General features: G+C 45.0%; 1 protein-coding gene across 1 annotated transcript; it reads right to left on the bottom strand.

The window, feature by feature from the left end:
* Positions 1-3447: 3447 nt before the first annotated feature.
* LOC118791118 (UDP-glucose 6-dehydrogenase-like) lies at positions 3448-16740 on the bottom strand. Its single transcript, XM_036548379.1, has 12 exons — positions 16557-16740; positions 11747-11915; positions 11149-11250; positions 10611-10811; positions 9988-10185; positions 9632-9779; positions 8904-8998; positions 7649-7779; positions 7231-7373; positions 6154-6245; positions 5637-5747; positions 3448-4010 (listed from the first exon to the last, which is right to left on the bottom strand). The coding sequence occupies exons 2-12, from the start codon at positions 11906-11908 to the stop codon at positions 3906-3908; spliced, it is 1488 nt and encodes a 495-aa protein (XP_036404272.1). The 5' UTR covers positions 11909-11915; positions 16557-16740; the 3' UTR covers positions 3448-3905.
* Between the last annotated feature and the right edge of the window lie 1705 nt (positions 16741-18445).

Raw genomic sequence — 18445 nt, 5'->3', positions numbered from 1 at the left:
TTGATCATTTAAATGTTTTGAAATTATTTAGTAAGCAATGGCCTTGAGGAATAGACTATTGTTGCTCTTTGCCTTCATTTGAGACTTTTTACATAAGATGTGGACAGCACAGATACTACCACTACCAGCACTACCTCTTAGTTTATTTCCAAGAATTAAGAGTGCAAAAATAAATTCTAGGCCCTAAATGGGGTCAGCGTATGACTGCTACTCAGAATCACATATATAAGTTCCTTTATTAATTTTTATTATTAACCTTTATTTAACAAGCAGGATCAATTGACAAGTTCTCACTCACAATGACAACTTCACAAATATCTTAAAAGAAGTCAAAATAGGACAGTGTTAAAACAGTACGTGACAATACAGAATAATACAAATGAGACAATGTATGTATTGTTATACTGAACATACAGAAAGTCATGACTACTACAACAAGCACAGCCCAGGACCCAGATATGGGTAAGTGTGTGTGTTAAGTGGGAGTGTCCGGAAACTGAGCATCGTCTGTGATTGAGTTTCTTGTGTATGTGAGGGGCAGAGTGATGGCTCTTGAGAGGCATCCATGCTGAATGGGGTCGTGTCCCAGTGTGGCAATATACCCCTCCCCGGGCTCTGAGTGGCCCAAACACTTAGTGCCTCTACCTTTGACCTGTGATGCCTGATGACTTGACCCCTACATGACCTCAGCCAGGTGGTTCCAATTACCCAGTCTCCTGGTGGTTCAAAAGTCACGGGTGTGCAAATAATCCCTGCGTGTGAGTGAGTGTGTGTGCCCATGATTTGTGTGGCATAAGCCTAGGAAGCTGGAAGGCTGTCGGTATGGCTTGGCAGGGTCCTCGACTCTTGCTGCTGTGTTGCGTGCACTTTCCCATCTGCTGTGTCCGATTAAGAGCAGGAAGCTGCTCCCTGATCCTATTAGAGTCTGAAGGTGAGGTTTGACTCTGGGAGAAGTCAACAGCGCTGTTCAGGGTACAGCTCCACACCTTCCCTGTGACTTTCCCTCAGTCAGGGGAGGTAAGGAGAACAAACACTCTCTCCAATAATTCCAATGTTCTACCACAGCGATATAATGTCCCTACCAGGGTAAGTGAGTAAACCATACAATGATACATCACTGTGTGTGATTTTTGGCATTGAGTAAATGAAAGCATAATTACAATATGTGAAAGAAAAAGGGAAAAGAAGCAGATTTTCCTATGCAGAGGGAAATGACAACTTTAAGACATGGAAAGAGCGATTTGACACTTCAGTGCTCAAGAGATCATCAGCTCGTAACATTCTTGAGGATGTCATTTCTCCTTGTAATGAGGGTACCCACCCCTCAGTGCCACATCAAGAACACTCCCTGGTGATCACATGACCATACCGATGGCCAATGAGCTGGAAGAGCTTGCTGGGTTTGTCCTGTAGGGGAGTGTGTCAGAGATGTCCCTAAGTCAATGTAATGTATCCTCTCTGTCTTAGTCCCTCATGAGAAATAATTTTATTGGGAATAGCCACACCGCACACACAGCCAGCCAAACCACAGCTTTGGAAACTCAGGACAGTTTTATGTGTCAGTTCATTTGCATTTAACTAAAGTATATGACGCATCAATGGTAATGTAGCATTCACACACCCACCCGGTGTAATTGCATGAATCCTTGGACCTATTTGTTTCTCAGAGCAACAGCAGTTTTAGATCCCATTATGAGTCACTCACAGTGTAGGAGGCTGGCTCAGTGGTTGCATTCACCGGTCCAACCTGGAGAACCTCACTAATGACTAGTCATCCAGTGTCCAGACAAACAGTCAGCAACAGCCTTCCTCCTAGCCCAAGGTTCAACGCCCTAAAAGGGCGCTGTCAAATCCCTACTGTTTCAGACAGACCCTTTTATACTACAGTGCACAGCCAGTACAAAGTTACAAAAGTCACAATGTCCAATCAGGCCAGAAAACCAGATCCTTACACGTGTTCCATGAATGAATTTACAAATATCATTGAAGCAACGCTGAATATCTATTAGATTCAGCCCAACTGTGAAATGTTCTGTGTGAGGAGATAAGGAGGTGAGGTGTGTGCTGAGGTCACAGTTCAGAAGCCTGTGAGTGATTAGAATCTGCCGGAATGAATATTCTATCTGATGGAGGCTCCACACTCACCCAGACAATTAGTGTGGCATCTGCTCATTTCAGGCAAATCCAAGATGCGTCAGAGAGCTTAGCAATGGTGTCGCTTTGCTGAATCACAGCAGAATGTGAGATTTTACTCCCCTCCACCCCCCGCCCTCCATTACACAACACAAACACACAAAACACAGGCTCTCTCACACTCTATTTCTTTCTCAGTCACAGATAAACATTCACAGCGAGAAAACAGGCTAAAGAGCTTTGGAGCACAGCATAGTCAGGGCCCAGTGTACTGATGAATCAACCTCATTGATAAAATATGAATTCTTGAAAGAAATTAATATAATGTCAAAGAATACTTGAAACTTAATACTCTCAAAATCACTTTTAATGATTGTGAGCCTCTATTTGTCTTTAACACCTTTCAAAAAATAAAACTCAGTGTAGCAAAGATTTCATTACACTTCATTACACTGTATACAGCACCATGGTGAAATAAAAAGCTTCGTTTTAAGGAGAACCATTTTGGCTGGAATATCACTGCCTAACACAGTCCTGCGGTGTTTGACACTGAGCCTGGGGCTACTCTGTGTACGCTTGTTTGTGAAGTGTTTTCAACATACCCTTTTTACATATTACATATTTCCACTAACCTTTGAACCTTGCATGTGTCCCTCATACTGGTATATGATACAGTTTTGAGCATTCACTATTGCATGAAGAGACAGGAGCAACCAGGAGGACCTTGTCCAGTGTCCCATATTAGGAGCTGATGAGGACAGAGTCAGTTAGTTGCTGGTTCGATCCCCTGCTGGGGCGCTGCTGTTGTACCACTGGACACGGTACTCAACGTAGAATTGTCTCAGTAAAAAACCAGCTGTAAGAATAGATAATAATGTAACCTGTGTAAGTCGCTCTGGATAAGAGCATCTGCTACATGACATTAGTATGATGTAATGTAATGAAGTTCTTCTTGTAGCCCTGAATGGCAGGTAGTGGGTTGGACAGTGTCACCCATCCACACACAGCTCCAGTGTGTGCTTATAACTTGGTGTGTGATGTACCCAACTATGCATGCTGCAAAAATCACCACCTCAAACAAGAGATTCTTACTCAAAAGGAATAATGCACAAGTCACTTTATAGTATGCATGTAAAAAATTATATATACATATATATAAATTTGCTTTACATACTATACAGGTTCTGTCACATTTTCAGGAAAAACATATAAGTATTATTATGAATACTGCAAAAACTACAATTTGATCTCTGAACCATTTACTGTGGAAAACATGTAGTGGACTCTGAGTCCAAAACATGACAATGAGCAGGTCCCTTCCTCTTCACCACATCCCTGCCTTGAGATGAGTAAAATGATAAAATACTAAAAAAAGAACAACAATGGTATATACATGGGAATGTAGTGTCATGTGATTTAAATGCTTCACTTCCTAAAAGGGCTTAAATTAACCTGAATACTGAAGTGGGCAGGATTCCAATACTGAGGATAAAAGAAAAGAAAAAAATTTGAGTCTTAAGAAACATTTGGTTTTGAACTCTGCCACTTCACGCTCGAAAGTGAAAGTTTTAACAGATAAAAGACCAAACCAGACAGACAGACAAAAAAAACTTAGACGTGTCTGCCGAGCCTTAGCCAAAGCAGAACAGGACTCTCTTACAAAGGCATAGTTAAATATTTGTTTTAAATAATACTGAACATAAAATGCTTCTTTCTCCAACAGATTAGAAGCCCTTGTCCTGGGTGGTAGGACCCTGCTCATACAGAGCAGTTCACAGCTTAGTCTTCTTGGGTGGTGGGAATTGGTCAGCTTTGGCAATGTCATTGGTGGTGGCGAAGGCACTTCTCTGGCTCACTCTCTTGCCGATAGTCTCAACCTGCAGGAGGACATTTCAGAACACAGACTTGTAACGATGTCGATCTGAATACGCTTAAAGAACAAAGGACCTTTAGGACTCACTGTTTCACATTTCTCAACTAACAAGCACTTCCATCAGCTCAATGAAGGATTCATGGATCCCTTGAGCCCTGCTGAGGGAACATTTAAAAGAAAACTAGCATGTTTCTGTGAGATGATAAAACCCAGCAAAAGTGTTTTGCTAGACATTCAAGGCATTTGTAAATCACCCATAAGCTGCTGCATGTAAGATGTTGGCTGGCTGTATGCTTGGCACAACCTGCTTTCCCTGCGGTTTGCTGCCAAAGGCCTCTTTCTCTTCCAGGAAACTTCAGATTAGAAACTTTCAATTAGATACTCAAGTTGAAGGATGACTTTAGGGCAAACTGTGGGTCATTATTTGAGGAACAGCCAACCTGCCCTTTAAGAGGTCACATGGTTGACGACACATTTCATGGCCGGAAATAATGGTTTTGATTTGCATGGCAATTCTTCAAGACAGTATCTTTTACATAGCAATTTTTGTGTGTGAATTTTCTAAATGCATCTAAATCAGTTTGCACATTACTTGATGTATCAGTAACACAAATGTTGTTCCAGCAAAATTGCCAAACAAATAACTACATTATGAACTTCTTTAAACAACCTTCCTACAACCTACAAATGACTGTATACTTATACCACAGACCACATTACTATAATGTACACGTTATTTTCATCAGAGGAAAATATATCCCATTACCCTCTTCTGCATGTCATTTTAACAAGAGGAAACTCATTTTCCAATTTAGCAACACATTTTTTCATAAATAGTTCATTTCAGCATTGTGAATTGTCTAACAAGCCTGGAATCAACATTGTTTTTTCATATCTTTCATACAGAAGATCATATGTTGAGTAATTTGTCATTTCAATTTCTGTTCAAAGAGCACTTCAGCTGTTCTCTCTAAAATCCAGCTCATGCTCAGCAAAAATTTTTCTGCAATGCATACGTCCCTAAGTGTAAAGCATCTTCAAAACTCCTCAAGCCTCACAGTTCATCCTCACCTTTAGTTCACCCAACAGATCACAAGGTGACCACATATTTCCCGTCTTTAGGTTCCTATACCATTACATTTACCCACAGGATTGCTTTGTATGCACAACATTCTGGTACAGGAACTGAAATTTAAAAAACATGAAGCTAAAACTACTTAATTAAACTGAGCTCTGCTTGCATTTATATAGCAAGTTAGCTGTAGCTTGCAAGAAGTGCCCCTCTTTGGGCTATGCTACATAGGAAATGATTTGGTTTTTTATACACACCACTACATAACTTATTGTAATTTCAAACTACAGGTTTCAAATTCACTAATATAATCACCTAGTTTTCTTGGAAGCAGCTACTGCTACATCTTCCTATGATTCAAGGAAACAAACTAGGCAGCTGAAGCATTCAGTAGGACTGGTTAGAAGTGGATCCATTATGCAATCCAGCTCTATTTGTGGACATAAATAGAACGGAAATTCCACCTTGTTGCATTTTAGTGAGGCAAAACTGTTTGCGGAATAACCTGACCGAAGAGCTGCGAAGCGATACGATTGTTCCATCTATCCGTGCACTGACCTGGAAGCCGATGTGCTGGAGCTGCTCGTGCAGGTCGTCCAGAATCCGCCTTCCATCGAAGATGAAGGCCGGTTTCAACATGGCCTTGTAGATCCTCTCATAGTCCAGCTCCTGTAGCAATTGCACGCGCGCACACACACAAACACACAGGCATTTTATTACAGGACTAGACTCATTTTATGGCTGAGATGGTAGGGAGTAGGTAGGGAGAATGTACTTGTCCATACATTAGATTACATTACATTATATTCATTTGGCAAGCGCTCTTATCCAGAGCAACTTATATAGGTTACAATTTTTACATGTTATCCATTGGATATTTTTGGATATTTACTAAGGCAATTGTGGGTAAGGTGCCTTGCCCTGAGCAGGGAATCAAACCAACAACCTTTTGGATACAAGCCCTGCTCCTTATCACTATGCTACACTGCTGCCCCATGCACAAACAACTATCTGCATTTCTGCGCCATCCCTACTCTGACCTTTGACCTGCACAAACGGAAACCCCCTCCCTCACCTTGAACATGTCCCACTCGGTGCAGATGACGATGGCGTGGGCGTCCTCGCAGGCGGCGTAGGGGTCCGTGCTGACGGTGACGAGACGAGACACTGCGGGGACGGAGCGACAGCCGATTAGATAAACAGCCCGGAGGATGTCCGTATTTATTCCTGCACTGCACTTCCAATTTAAAAATAGCAGCCGAGTAGAAACCTGTCTCCGGCTGAACTGAATAAGATCACTTCTCGTTCTGAGAGCATTTCACTCCAACAGCTCAGTAACGCTGCAGTGTCAGATTATTCAATTGCTTGTTCATGTAAAAAAAATCAAATGAAAGCCCAGTCTGTACGCACAGGGGCGTAAAGGCATAATATACGTGTGTGTTTTATGAAAACTGTCCTCACAACCTAATTAGGGAAACATTAGGAACCACTGCTGGCACAGAAATATCCACTGAAATACTCCATATGCGATCTCCACAGGAACATAACAGATCATTTGGTGGTGGGGGGGTTTATGCTATCCCATGTCGATTAAAACAACTGTCAGTGCTTTGAGGCGAACCATACCCCCCCCCCCCACGATGCTGTCCCTACGCGCCCCTGTCCTGGGTTCCGATATGCTGACGGCCATAGCAGGGTATGGTGCTTTTGCAAACGAGACTCTTATTGGTAACGAGAAACATATGCGGGGCCCAACGGCTTCAGGCAATACTGGCCGAGAAATGGAGCAACAACAGCTGTACCGCAGACTTCAGGAGTCTGAAGTGTTCCCAGAGAGGGGGGACAATGGGGTGCTGTTACCCCATCGATGCAGGGGGGAAGAGAGTCGAAATGAAGGGGTACCGGTTTGGGAGGCCTTTTTACAGGGCTACTGCGGGCTCTCTGAGGCCAGTTAAAGGACCAGTGGATGAGACAGCTTAGCAGTGCCTTTTTGTCAGTGCTTTGCTACAGCCTGTCCTGTACTTGCCTGCTTGCATTATAATTCCTAATGCATCTGTGCGCCAGCCAATTAATAAACATTGCCAAAATGTATAACGGTGAGAGGCAGAGGTGAAGTTCTCCAGACAGACGGAGAGGCTCAGGCGGGCGGTACCTCTGGATGGGTCATCCCCGTGGGCCAGAGTGGGCTGGGACAGGTCCTGGATGATCTGCTCCTTCTTCACCTTGGGGTCGTAGATGTGGAGATGGGCCCCCTCGTCCATCAGGTACCTGCTAATGTAGATGCTGGAGGATTCCCTAGAGGGACAGAGAGGTTTTTAGGGGCATGAGAGACTGTAAAATGGGGACCAGATAGACCCCATGCTGTGGTTATGGCTACCCTCCCCTTCAGTCTGTGATGATGAATTCAGGGTTTCCTGTACTGTGATGCATATCAGTGTTCTTATTAGCAGGGGGTGCCAAAGGGTCACTGCGGCACTGTCAGCGGTGTGATGACTGACAGAGGATACATAGGATGAGGGACAGGACACCAGAGGACGCAGGCCTGGGTTCTGAGTGTTGGGGAGCCCCACCTGGTGTCTCCTGTGTTCTTCTTGAAGGCGAACCCCAGCAAGGCGATCTTCTTGTCCGTGACCGTGTTGAAGAGGCAGCCGATTATTCGGGAGGAGAAACGTCGACGCTGGTAATCGTTTATTTCGATCACCTGGGTGGAGATGGACAGATGGGCACGTGAGCTGGAATGTCTTTGAAGCAGCAGCATGGGACATCAGATGAGCGGGAAACAGCACCAGAGGAGCAGGAAGCTCACACATACACACATACACACATACACACATACATACACACATACACATACACATACACATACACATACACATACACATACACATACACATACACATACACATACACACACACACACACACATACACACACACACACACACATACACACACACACACACACACACACACACACACGTGTGTGTGTGCACGAGCCTCGCTTATCAGCCTGGGCCTCCTGCAGGTTCACCATGATTGCTTGGCCCCTGTGCATACATTTTCTCAGCAGGTATGAATGAGACCCCGTATGAGACCAAAAAGATCACAAGATTTATGAGACCAGACAAATGAGGCAACAGACACAGAACATGTCCGGTGAATCTTTTAAACCAGCCACGGAACAGCTACGAGAAGGTGTCTACATTCCCTGGCAGTGTTCATTAGTCCTTCTCTCTGAAATTTTCTTGGGTAAATCAGAGTTTAGGAGGGCAATTTCAGAAGCTCAAGTTTTCAAAGTCATTCCAGAGTATTTGCATTCCTCCAGGGAAGAATATCTAAATGGAGTGACATTAATGCTTTACAGTGCGACAGTACAATTCTCAGATGTCCCCACTATCTGTGCTACAATAGATGCCTTCTACTGCATGACTCTTACTGCTCTCCAAGGACCACGATTCGCTCAGTCAATTAGCTCACTAAAAAGTAAGAAGCACTGCATTTTCCCTTGCATTTGGCCTTGTCTTTATCCCTGAATGCCATTTTCATTTACAATGGTAATTTTGGTAAATTAACATTTCACTTTTTAAAATAATTACAGGCTTTTATAGGCACATCCTCTCATCTTCCCCCGCTCACTTCGTAAGCAGAAACTGACAATTCATGCCTGTTATTCATACACACATCAGTCACTGACTGTCCATAACACACCATCTGCAGATTTTAATAACTGGCTCAGCAGCCTCCCCTGCTTTAAAGTGAGCTAAAAGCAGGCTTTGTGTGTTGTGTGTGTGGTTTTGGGGGAGGTGAAGTCAGCGATTCAACACACCTGTTGCCAGTATCTTGCCACCTCAGGTAGGTTCAGAGCCTCACAGAGGTAGACCAGGTTTAGAACGTCCTTCTGAAAACAGCTGCCACCAAATCCTGCATCAGACGGACAAATACAGTCAGAGGGAGACAGACGGGTAGACACTGTGCTGAAAAAATTCCACTCCTGGAAACACAATTTGTTTGCGCACTTTATTGGTCGACTGTAAAATGTTTCAGTTTAGGAGAGTCACTTAACTATAATTCAGCGAGTATTTACTGAGACTGAGAAAAACCCCCATCTCATTGTTGGCACTGGAGGTATATAAATCTGGTCTTAGGAATTCTCATTGTAAAAACAGCCAGACATCACCACGGATTTTCCTTTTAAATAAAAGTAAATGTTTCTCATAAAAACAAATCCCACTGTCTAATGCGCTCAGCGGGCTTCAATAATGGGACCGGGTTTGTGATCCCAGTACTCTGTCTAAGGCTGCATTTCTGACCAACCTGACCGAGCTTAACGAGACATGAAAAACAGGCACGGAGAAATGAACTCACTCAGTGAAGAGCCGTGGGAAAATGCCACAAAACTGTGCAGTTAACTGTGTAAAAAAAAGACTCCTGCATCAACCTTTTCCTTTTGGTACCAGGTCTGTTTTGTGGCAATAATTCTAAAAGTACATGTCCTCTACCACCCACACACTTGCGGCTCCTGACCTTTGACCCCCCACTCCCACTCATGCTCACCCACGCTGGCTTTGAGGAAGCGGCTGCCGATTCGTTGGTCCGTGCCAATGGCGTGCGCCACCTCCTCCACGTCTGCTCCGGTGACCTCACACAGGGCGCTGATGGAGTTTATGCTGCTGATGCGCTGGGCCAGGAAGGCATTGGCTGCCTGCAGGGAGGGGGAGGGGTTAGGAGAAGAGGGAGGGGCATAGGGACAGGGGTAATACAGAGAGGGGGCAAAGGTCAAGGGGAGGAGAGGAGGTGAAAAGGAGATGGAAAAGAAAAGAGGAAGGAAATTAGTGACATATATAAGAATAAATACACAGTGAGGAGGACTGTAGGGGGATGTGGCAGGCCAGGAGGCTGGAGGGACGCACCAGCTTGGACAGCTCTGAGGACCAGGTATTGGTGGTGATGATCTTGCTCTTGGGGACCCAGCGCTCATAGATGCCGCGCAGAGCCTCGATCGCCCGCTGGCCCTCGGGTGTCTCGTCCCCCCCAATCAGCACCCTGTCAGGGTTCTTCAGGTCAGCGATGGCCGTGCCCTCTGCCAAAAACTCTGGGTTCGAGAGGACCTGGACAGAAAGCCCAAAAAGCAACCGGGAATGAGGTCAAAATGCAAATACAGTCACTCCCATGGACGAATATAAAAAAAACCTGGATAAGAAACATTTGATATTAATAATATTGGGGCAGCAGTGTAGCATAGTGTTAAGGAGCAGGGCTTGTAAACAAAAGGTTGCTGGGACACTGCTCCTGTACCCTTGGGCCACAACATTTAACATACAATTGCCTCAGTAACTATCCTGCTACATAAATGGACAACATGTAAAAACTGCAACCTTTAAGTTGCTCTGTATAAGAGCATCTGCTAAATGCCAGCAATGTAATATAATAAAAGCAGGAGTGTGGCCCAATGACTGGCCCCCTTGTGTAGAGCAGGATGTGACTGTAGCTATAGCAACGCCGCAGTTTGGGGCCCCGCTGCCGGCGCCGGTACCTGGAAGTTGAGGCTGCTCTTGATGTTGGCGTTGAAGATGCGCCGGATGCTTTCGGCCGCGCGGACGGGCACCGTGCTCTTCTCCACCACGATCTTGCAGCCGCTGGCGACGTCGGCGATGCGGCGCGCGCACGCCTCGATGTACTTCAGGTCGGCCGCTCTCCCCTTGCCGATTCCGAACGTCTTAGTGGGCGTGTTCACCTGCACAACGAGGGTAAAGCTAGCAGCAATGTCCCAGCCCAGGTACCATGGCACATTAACTGCACCCTAACCCGAACATCCCTTTTCACAGGCAGCAATGATGGACACAGGAAAAACCCTGGAACTGTGCATAAGCAGTAACTGACACTCCATATGACATGCAAGTTTGTTTAGGAGATCTCTAGCAAAACATATTTTCACTTATCAGGCACAATATTCCTTTGAGATTTATGTGCGCTTGTTTCTGAGATGCGGCGGTATCTTTTTCTGGTGGCTCAGTAGACAGATGGAGGAGGGAGAAACGTGGGTCTGAGAGCAAGGGTGGGCGCGTGTTTACCGAGATGAAGACCAGGTCTGCGTCCATGATGGCCGTGTTGATGTCCGTGGAAAAGAAGAGGTTGACCCCACGACAGGACTCCACCACTTCCTGCAGCCCGGGCTGATCATGCAGGGAGAGAGGAGGCGGGTTAGAATGCAAGCGCTGGAGCACTGCGCAGAGCTATCTGCGGTTCAGTTAGATGTGTGTGGGCGAAGCATTTCTCAAGAGGGATGGGTGTGGTGATCCTTTGTGAATATCATATTTTAAACTCTCACATGCTGAAAGGCTCAGAAAAAACTGGGTAACTTCTTTATTCAATGAATCCACTTCCCGCAATTTGAACCCGACTGGGACATATCGCAGCCACATAAAAGTATGCATCTTCAGTTTCAGCGACCTCTCGGACTGTTCTCTCAGACAAAAAACCCTTGTGTTAGCGTTGAACCACCTTCCAACATTAGTCAGATCAGAATGTAATACTATGAGCTCTTTAATTCTCCAGTCTGGAACATGAGGGCCTCTGTACAGGGTCCCACCTTCTTTAAATCTCACAAGCTTTACACTCCCCCCTCACCAAAACCATTTCACCCTCTGTCCTCAGCTGTGTGACACTCACCTCGAAAATGGGCAGGTTCTCTGAGTTCCAGGCCTGAATGCGCTCCTCGTTCACGTCCACCACGGTGACGGTCACATCTGGGCACATCTGGGCGATGACACTGCAGGTGGGGCCGCCCACGTACCCCGCGCCTATGCAGCATATCCTGTTGACCTGCACCATCCTCACTCTGCCGTGTGTGTGTGTGTGTGTGTACGTATGTATGTATATGTTTGTGTGCAGTGTGGTGTGTGTATGTGTGTGTGTTTGTATAAAGCGTGGTGTGTGTGTGTATACGTATGTATGTATATGTTTGTGTGCCATGTGGTATGTGTATTGGTGTGTTTGCATACAGTGTGGTGTGTGTGTGTATACGTATGTATGTATATGTTTGTGTGCAGTGTGGTGTGTGTATATGTTTGTGTGCAGTGTGTGTGTGTGTGTGTGGGTGCGCAGAGACGGAGGCAGGGGATGAAACCGACAGAGGAGGACATGGGGAAGAAACAGAGAGAGCAGAGTAGAGATCAGTCCCAAAGCACGAACAGCCTGCAACCGCTCCAGTTATTAACATTTCCACTAATGAGCTTCTCATAATGAAGGCAACCATAATGGGCGGACAATAGCAGGAGGAAATTAAATGTCAGATTTTAATATTGAACATGTTACACAATAGCAATACATCACATCTCTCCACTTTATCCGAGTATCTCATTACTCCAGATTGAAGTCAGTAATTAGTGTTTTCTTGCATCACTTCTTTTCCCATTAGACTTCTACTTCCAGTGTAACTTCTCTCTAATACATATTAAAACTACACCCAACTGTGTAAATACCATAATGAGAGTTTCCAGGCATACAAGCACAATACACAAGACATTAAATGCAGACAAATTAAATGGCACCGCATCAGACTGGTTTGGACAGAGCCAGCACCAAAACTGATTTCAACACAAATGATAAAAGAGGAAGTTGGGGAAAACCGCTGTCCTCAGTTTTAAACCTTACAGTACTTCTGTACAGAGTGTCAGAACTGTTCGAAAAAAAAAAAAAAATCCCCCAAGGTCTCCTTCTTCCATGACATCAACAGGATTGTCCCCGGCGGCAATGCATTTTGAATCAGCGACAGAATGCAAAGCCATCTGTTCAAAGAAGACTGGGGGTATCCATCCCTCCCGCTGAATCTCTGTTTGCCCCTGAGATGCAACTCAAACCACCCATGGATTTCTGCCGAATCCCCTTAAGATGCAATACCCCTCCCTCTCCTTCCTGGGTATCTGCCCCTGACAGACGCCCCCCCGCAGGAGCAAAGCCTCCTGTCTGTCGCTGGCTTCCTCCCCCCCAAGCCCCACCCTGACCCTGTCGGCGTCCATCCCTCATGCTGCTCTCTGCAATCAAACTTGCCCTTATGGGCACAGCACAGAGATACCACAGTGCCACACAGCCTGTGTAAATGACAGCTGTAATTGAAGTGGAAACATTTGCAATGTGCGAGGACCACTGGAATACTTTGTTGAAGACATGGGCAGCAGTGTGGCACAGTGGTAAAGGAGCAGGGCTTGTAACCGAAGGGTTGCTGGCTCGATTCCCTTGCTGATGCACTGCTATTGTACCCTTGGGCAAGTTATTTAACCCACAACTGCTTCAGTAAATATCCAGCTGTATAAAAGGATAAAACCGCAACCTATGTAAGTCGTTTTGGATAAGAGCATATGATAAATGACAATAATGTAATTACATCTGTGTGCATACAGCCTCTGGCCACACTTTACATAATTAACAGAACCATCAATGTCAATCAGGACTTTGTGAATTTTGCTTCTTTAGGCATCACTCGTAGGTCTCTCCCAGCTTCCATCAATCTCCCTCTAATAGCACCCCCCCGCCCCCACCTCCTCACTGTGCCACGCAGCCAGGCTTGGACACCTAGGCCCTTCTGTGTGTGCCACTCCCTCACACACACACACACTCACTCTCACACAGACACACACACTCTCTCTCTCTCTCTCTCTCACACACACACACACACACACACTCTCTCCCTCTCTCTCTCTCTCTCTCACACACACACACACTCTCTCCCTCTCTCTCTCTCTCTCACACACACACACACTCTCTCCCTCTCTCTCTCTCTCTCACACACACACACACACACACACACACACACACACTCTCCCCCTCTGCAGACCCCACGCCTGCCTCCCTCCCTCCCTCCCTCCCTCTCCATGCGCACAGGAGACTCATTATTCCAGCCTCTCGCATTAATATGAAAAGTTCTCCTGAAAGGCATAAAGGGCCACTTCAGCAGTCAGAGGAGGCACTGTAATCCGCACGGCCGCGGCGGAGCTGGCAGCCTTTCCTGGCTGAACGTGGCTCCCGGGCCGTGTGAGGTTAAGCTAACGTGTCTCACTTTAACGATCGCGGCAGAATGAACAACTTACTGTCAATACACAGTATCAATAATGTAGGGGTAGGAAAAGGGAAACTGTTTTAGAGGAGGAAGTGCAGACAGAGGCTGGTAAAAACTCTCTACTTTCACTATCTGTACAAACTCTCCATTGTTTAACTTTTTCTCAGCATGAACACCATACTCATAACCAGGTCACTGTAGGTGCCACATATAAATCCCAGGTACCACTCTTTTCTTCTGTCTCCCTGGTCAGGCAAACTGCCGGTTGAGATGGCCCCAGGGAGATCGCTATGCCCACCGCGGGATCAGCTTAAGATGTAATTCTCCCATGCCATGACAGCCCGGAGCCATCACTTGGTCAAGATAAATTACACGGGTAGGTGGGGGGTGTTTCCAGAGAATAAAGGAACTCCCCTGGAGTAAATAATTTAGTCCTCACACCTCTGTGGGCTAAAAGTATTGTATCTGCTTGTCTCCATATGCGTATGCTCTAATAAATGGTCAGCTGTTGACTGAGGCCTGTCTCCTGCTGGGTTTCTGGCTCTCCTAATTCACTGAAGATCCTGGGGCAAAGGTTTTTTTTTCCCCCCCCTCCATCAGCACTCAGTCCCCCCCGGGAGTCCAGTCTGCTTTCTCACTGTGCTGCCGCATACTTTACACTGACAACCACCGGCACATTCTACCATCCAGGTGTTCTCACATAGCGCAGATATCAGATTGTGGACGGCGGTGTCTCGGCAGGCTTGTCTCTGCTTGTCTGTGCTCGGCTGCTGCCTGAAGTACGCCCCCTGAGGCCGTCCCCGGCTGCAAGACCTCAAAGCTCAGCTGAGGAAAATTCAACTACTATGCAAAGTTTTTACAAAAATGGCCACTTTGATCATACATGTGGTCATTTTGTTAAAACAAAACATAAATACATAGGTTTGATCCAGCTGACTGTAAAGTCAGATGATTACATTTAATAGGAATGCAATATCAATGTACACACACACGAAATTTGGCCAAAAGCTGTCTTCTAAGTGCTAACAATTTGCATTTTCTCTTTGCTACCTCCTACATTTTTAGACACTGCAGCGTAGTTTCCCCAGAGTTGTTCTTTCTCTCCTCCTACGCATGGCCAGCGAGGATCTGCTGTGTTTAAATCGACAAATGTACAAGACGAACTTTCCCCTGCCCCAAAAAACCACATGTGGCTGTTACATTTTGGGCTCCGACAAGAGATATCGACCTTACAAATGGAAATGTGCCTCGCTGGCGTGAGGGTGAATGGCTCCTGCTATAACGCTGTGTCACCACTAGAGGGTGAACGGCCAGTAAAGCGACATGCTGTTCAACGGTGTCGATTCAAGTTGTCTTTTTGCGGATTCGATTTTATTAAATACTTTAACAGCTAAAAAAAATTCAGCTGCAATCACTGACACCTTGATGGCTGATTGATAAACATAAGTTATGTGTTTTTCATGTACATAGTGCAGCTAACCGTGCAAATAATCATTTAGTAAATAGGGTCAATTGCGAAATATACCAACTGAATCTAGTTGAACAACACTCAATTATAAAATAAAACATTACGTTAATAGAAACACTAAAAACAAACGAGACCAACTATTACATATACATCGTGTATTTATGACGACCATCGTTTATTTCTTGAGGATAAATAGATCCTTAACAAGGATATACTTTACTACTGATAACCTTAACTAGCTATCTTTCCGAGTCTACACAAAACTGCGATTCTTAAAGTGTAAGTCCCTTTTAATGGTGTTAACGTAACTCACTAAAATTCACCAAATGAGACATCGCTACACACTTCTAGCTTGCTGACTAAATAACTACCCGAATATTGATGCGTTACCTTGACTACAGTCACCGAGATGAAACTTTCTTATCTTACGTTATAAAATCAGGTAAGTGTCTGGCTGAATTATTTCAATAACAATGACGATAACTGATAACTGACTATTTTGTTTTTCATAACAAACTTAAAGTTAGCTGTCCATACAGCTTTGCTGAAAGATCAATAGGCTACCAACTCAAAGGTTTAGACATTTAAGTGTGGATTTCAGGTAACTGGCTAGCTGAGTTGGCTGAGTAATCTAGCCAGCTAGTTGCAATAGTGCAAGTTGAAATTTTCCGGATGAATGAAACCAAAGGTTTGCCGATGGGTCGCTCAGAGTGAACCCGGCGAAAGATGGAGAGGACATCCGAAATGTGTACGTCGGCACGACTTTATGCAGTTAATCGCAACTCACCAATAGGGAAAATTAAAATAGCACGTAAAAAATACCGTTACGTGTCTAATTAGCAGTGGCAAGACTTGTTCTACTTTTCAAAAGTGCAACGGCACAATAGTGATCACACAACCATTTAAATCCACAACACATACTGCTACCGTTAGCGTTAGTTTAACTCCAGGCTTACCGTTTGTCTCTATCCGCTGAGCCCAAGAACACAGCCCTTTAAATCCTCCTACGCAGCGGATGCAATGTAGCTAAATGTATGCAGTTAGTTGGCTACTTGAATCAAGCTCTAAACTGAAAAACTGTTAAAATGTGTCTGTGCTACGCATACGTTTGGTCAGCGTCTGCCGCACGGAGTCCGTCTCCTAAAGATTATAAGCTTTGAGCAGTTAGCCAAGTCTTTTCTTTTCTTTACTACAGCACCAGCAGGGGGCGGGACACATTCCTTTGACATCATTTCCTCACTTCACCGCCCGGCAGACAAGCGAGTAGCTGCCAAGTCCTAGAAACGATAGCTGGAATGGAGCAGAAGTTCTCTTTTTTGGTCTTTGTCGCAGTGAATCCGAGGCCAAACGCACTCCAGGGATTGTTTGTATCGTTAATGTTAACTTGAACAATACATTTTATGCGAGTAAACGAAAGCAACTGTTGTCAGTGACAGTTGTGTGATGTATATGGTAGGATACACATGTGACATTACTTTTTGAACATGTAAAAATTACAAAGATGTAATACAAGACAATGCAATGATGTGGAACTTCATAGGTTCACATCTGAAACACTATACTATTTGTAGATTCGTGGCAAGATAAAGCGGAGGGATTGCAGGCCCCTCAAAGGTTTTGTGGAACTGAAACAAGGAGGTCTGGATATTTTTGTAACTTTTGGGAACTCCTAATTTGAGTCACCACAAAAGCATTTAACAACTCCAATTCTTCTGAACAAAAGCATTTATTATTTGACCTCATGGTAGTTGCATTCAAAATGTTTAAAATTCCCACATATCTTTGAAGGGCAGACCTCTTCTGTGCCAATGTAAGACTGCAGGGAGGGAATGAGTAAGGGTGGGGGGGAGGTGTGAGGTTTATATATTGGATTATATACTTGAATATATTCTCCCCTTTGGAACGGAAAGCCTTTTGAGTGAATTTACATGGCTCTTACCGAACGTAGTGGCATTCAGAGACAGAGGAAACGCCGTGGCTCAGGTAATTGCTGATTTCCCATGTGCTGATATACCTCTCCCTCCTCTATCCCTTATCCCACTATCACCTCCCTGTTCCTCTCCTCTTCCAGCAGATCACCCCCCCCCCCCCACCACCACCACCACACATGTGTCACACCTTAGGTGAACAGTGTCATGAGCAATAATGGATTACCATCTGATGAATAAAAACAGTGGGCGAACATCATCAGTGGAAATCACATTTTATTCTAATATTGTTGACTCCTTATATTGCTTTTTGCTTGTGTTGTACTCTGCCTCACTTCTAAGTTGCTTTAGACAAAAGTGTCTGCCAAATGAATAAGTATAAATGTAAATTATAAAACTAAAATGAACATCAAGAAAAAAAACAACTATGTAACAGAGACATCATTTACTTACACAAAGTTCACACAAACAGCCAACATTTACTCTCTTGAACCCCTGTCACTCTTGTACATAGATCAAGACGCATATCAGAGGAAAAGGCAGCCACTACATGAAGCTCAGAGCTTCCAAACCCTGCCCAAATGGAGTGTGTAACCTTTCCAGTGTTTGTCTTACCCCCCTCCCTTCTGACCCCTCCCGAGAGAGGCTCCCCCGCCCCCCTGCGGTGTGTTTTCACATACCTAAAGTAGAGTGTGCTCACATACGCTCCAAAAATTCCACAGCAACAGCGATTAAACCCACATCTTCAAATTCTTCATGCTGCGGCGTGTGGTAGAGAGAAACAGAAAAAGGCACCCTGCTCCTAAAAATGGTTGGCCATTTAGGTGCTACTCTCTGCATCGTGAGCCGCAAGAACACACCCTCTCTCACTGACTGGGCGGTAGTGGCCCGCTATGATGGTGTGAAAGAAAACCATG

This window comes from Megalops cyprinoides, chromosome 16 (genome assembly GCF_013368585.1).
Source record: "Megalops cyprinoides isolate fMegCyp1 chromosome 16, fMegCyp1.pri, whole genome shotgun sequence".
NCBI classification, from domain to species: Eukaryota; Metazoa; Chordata; class Actinopteri; order Elopiformes; family Megalopidae; genus Megalops; species Megalops cyprinoides.
This window is presented reverse-complemented; position numbering and strand designations above follow the sequence as displayed.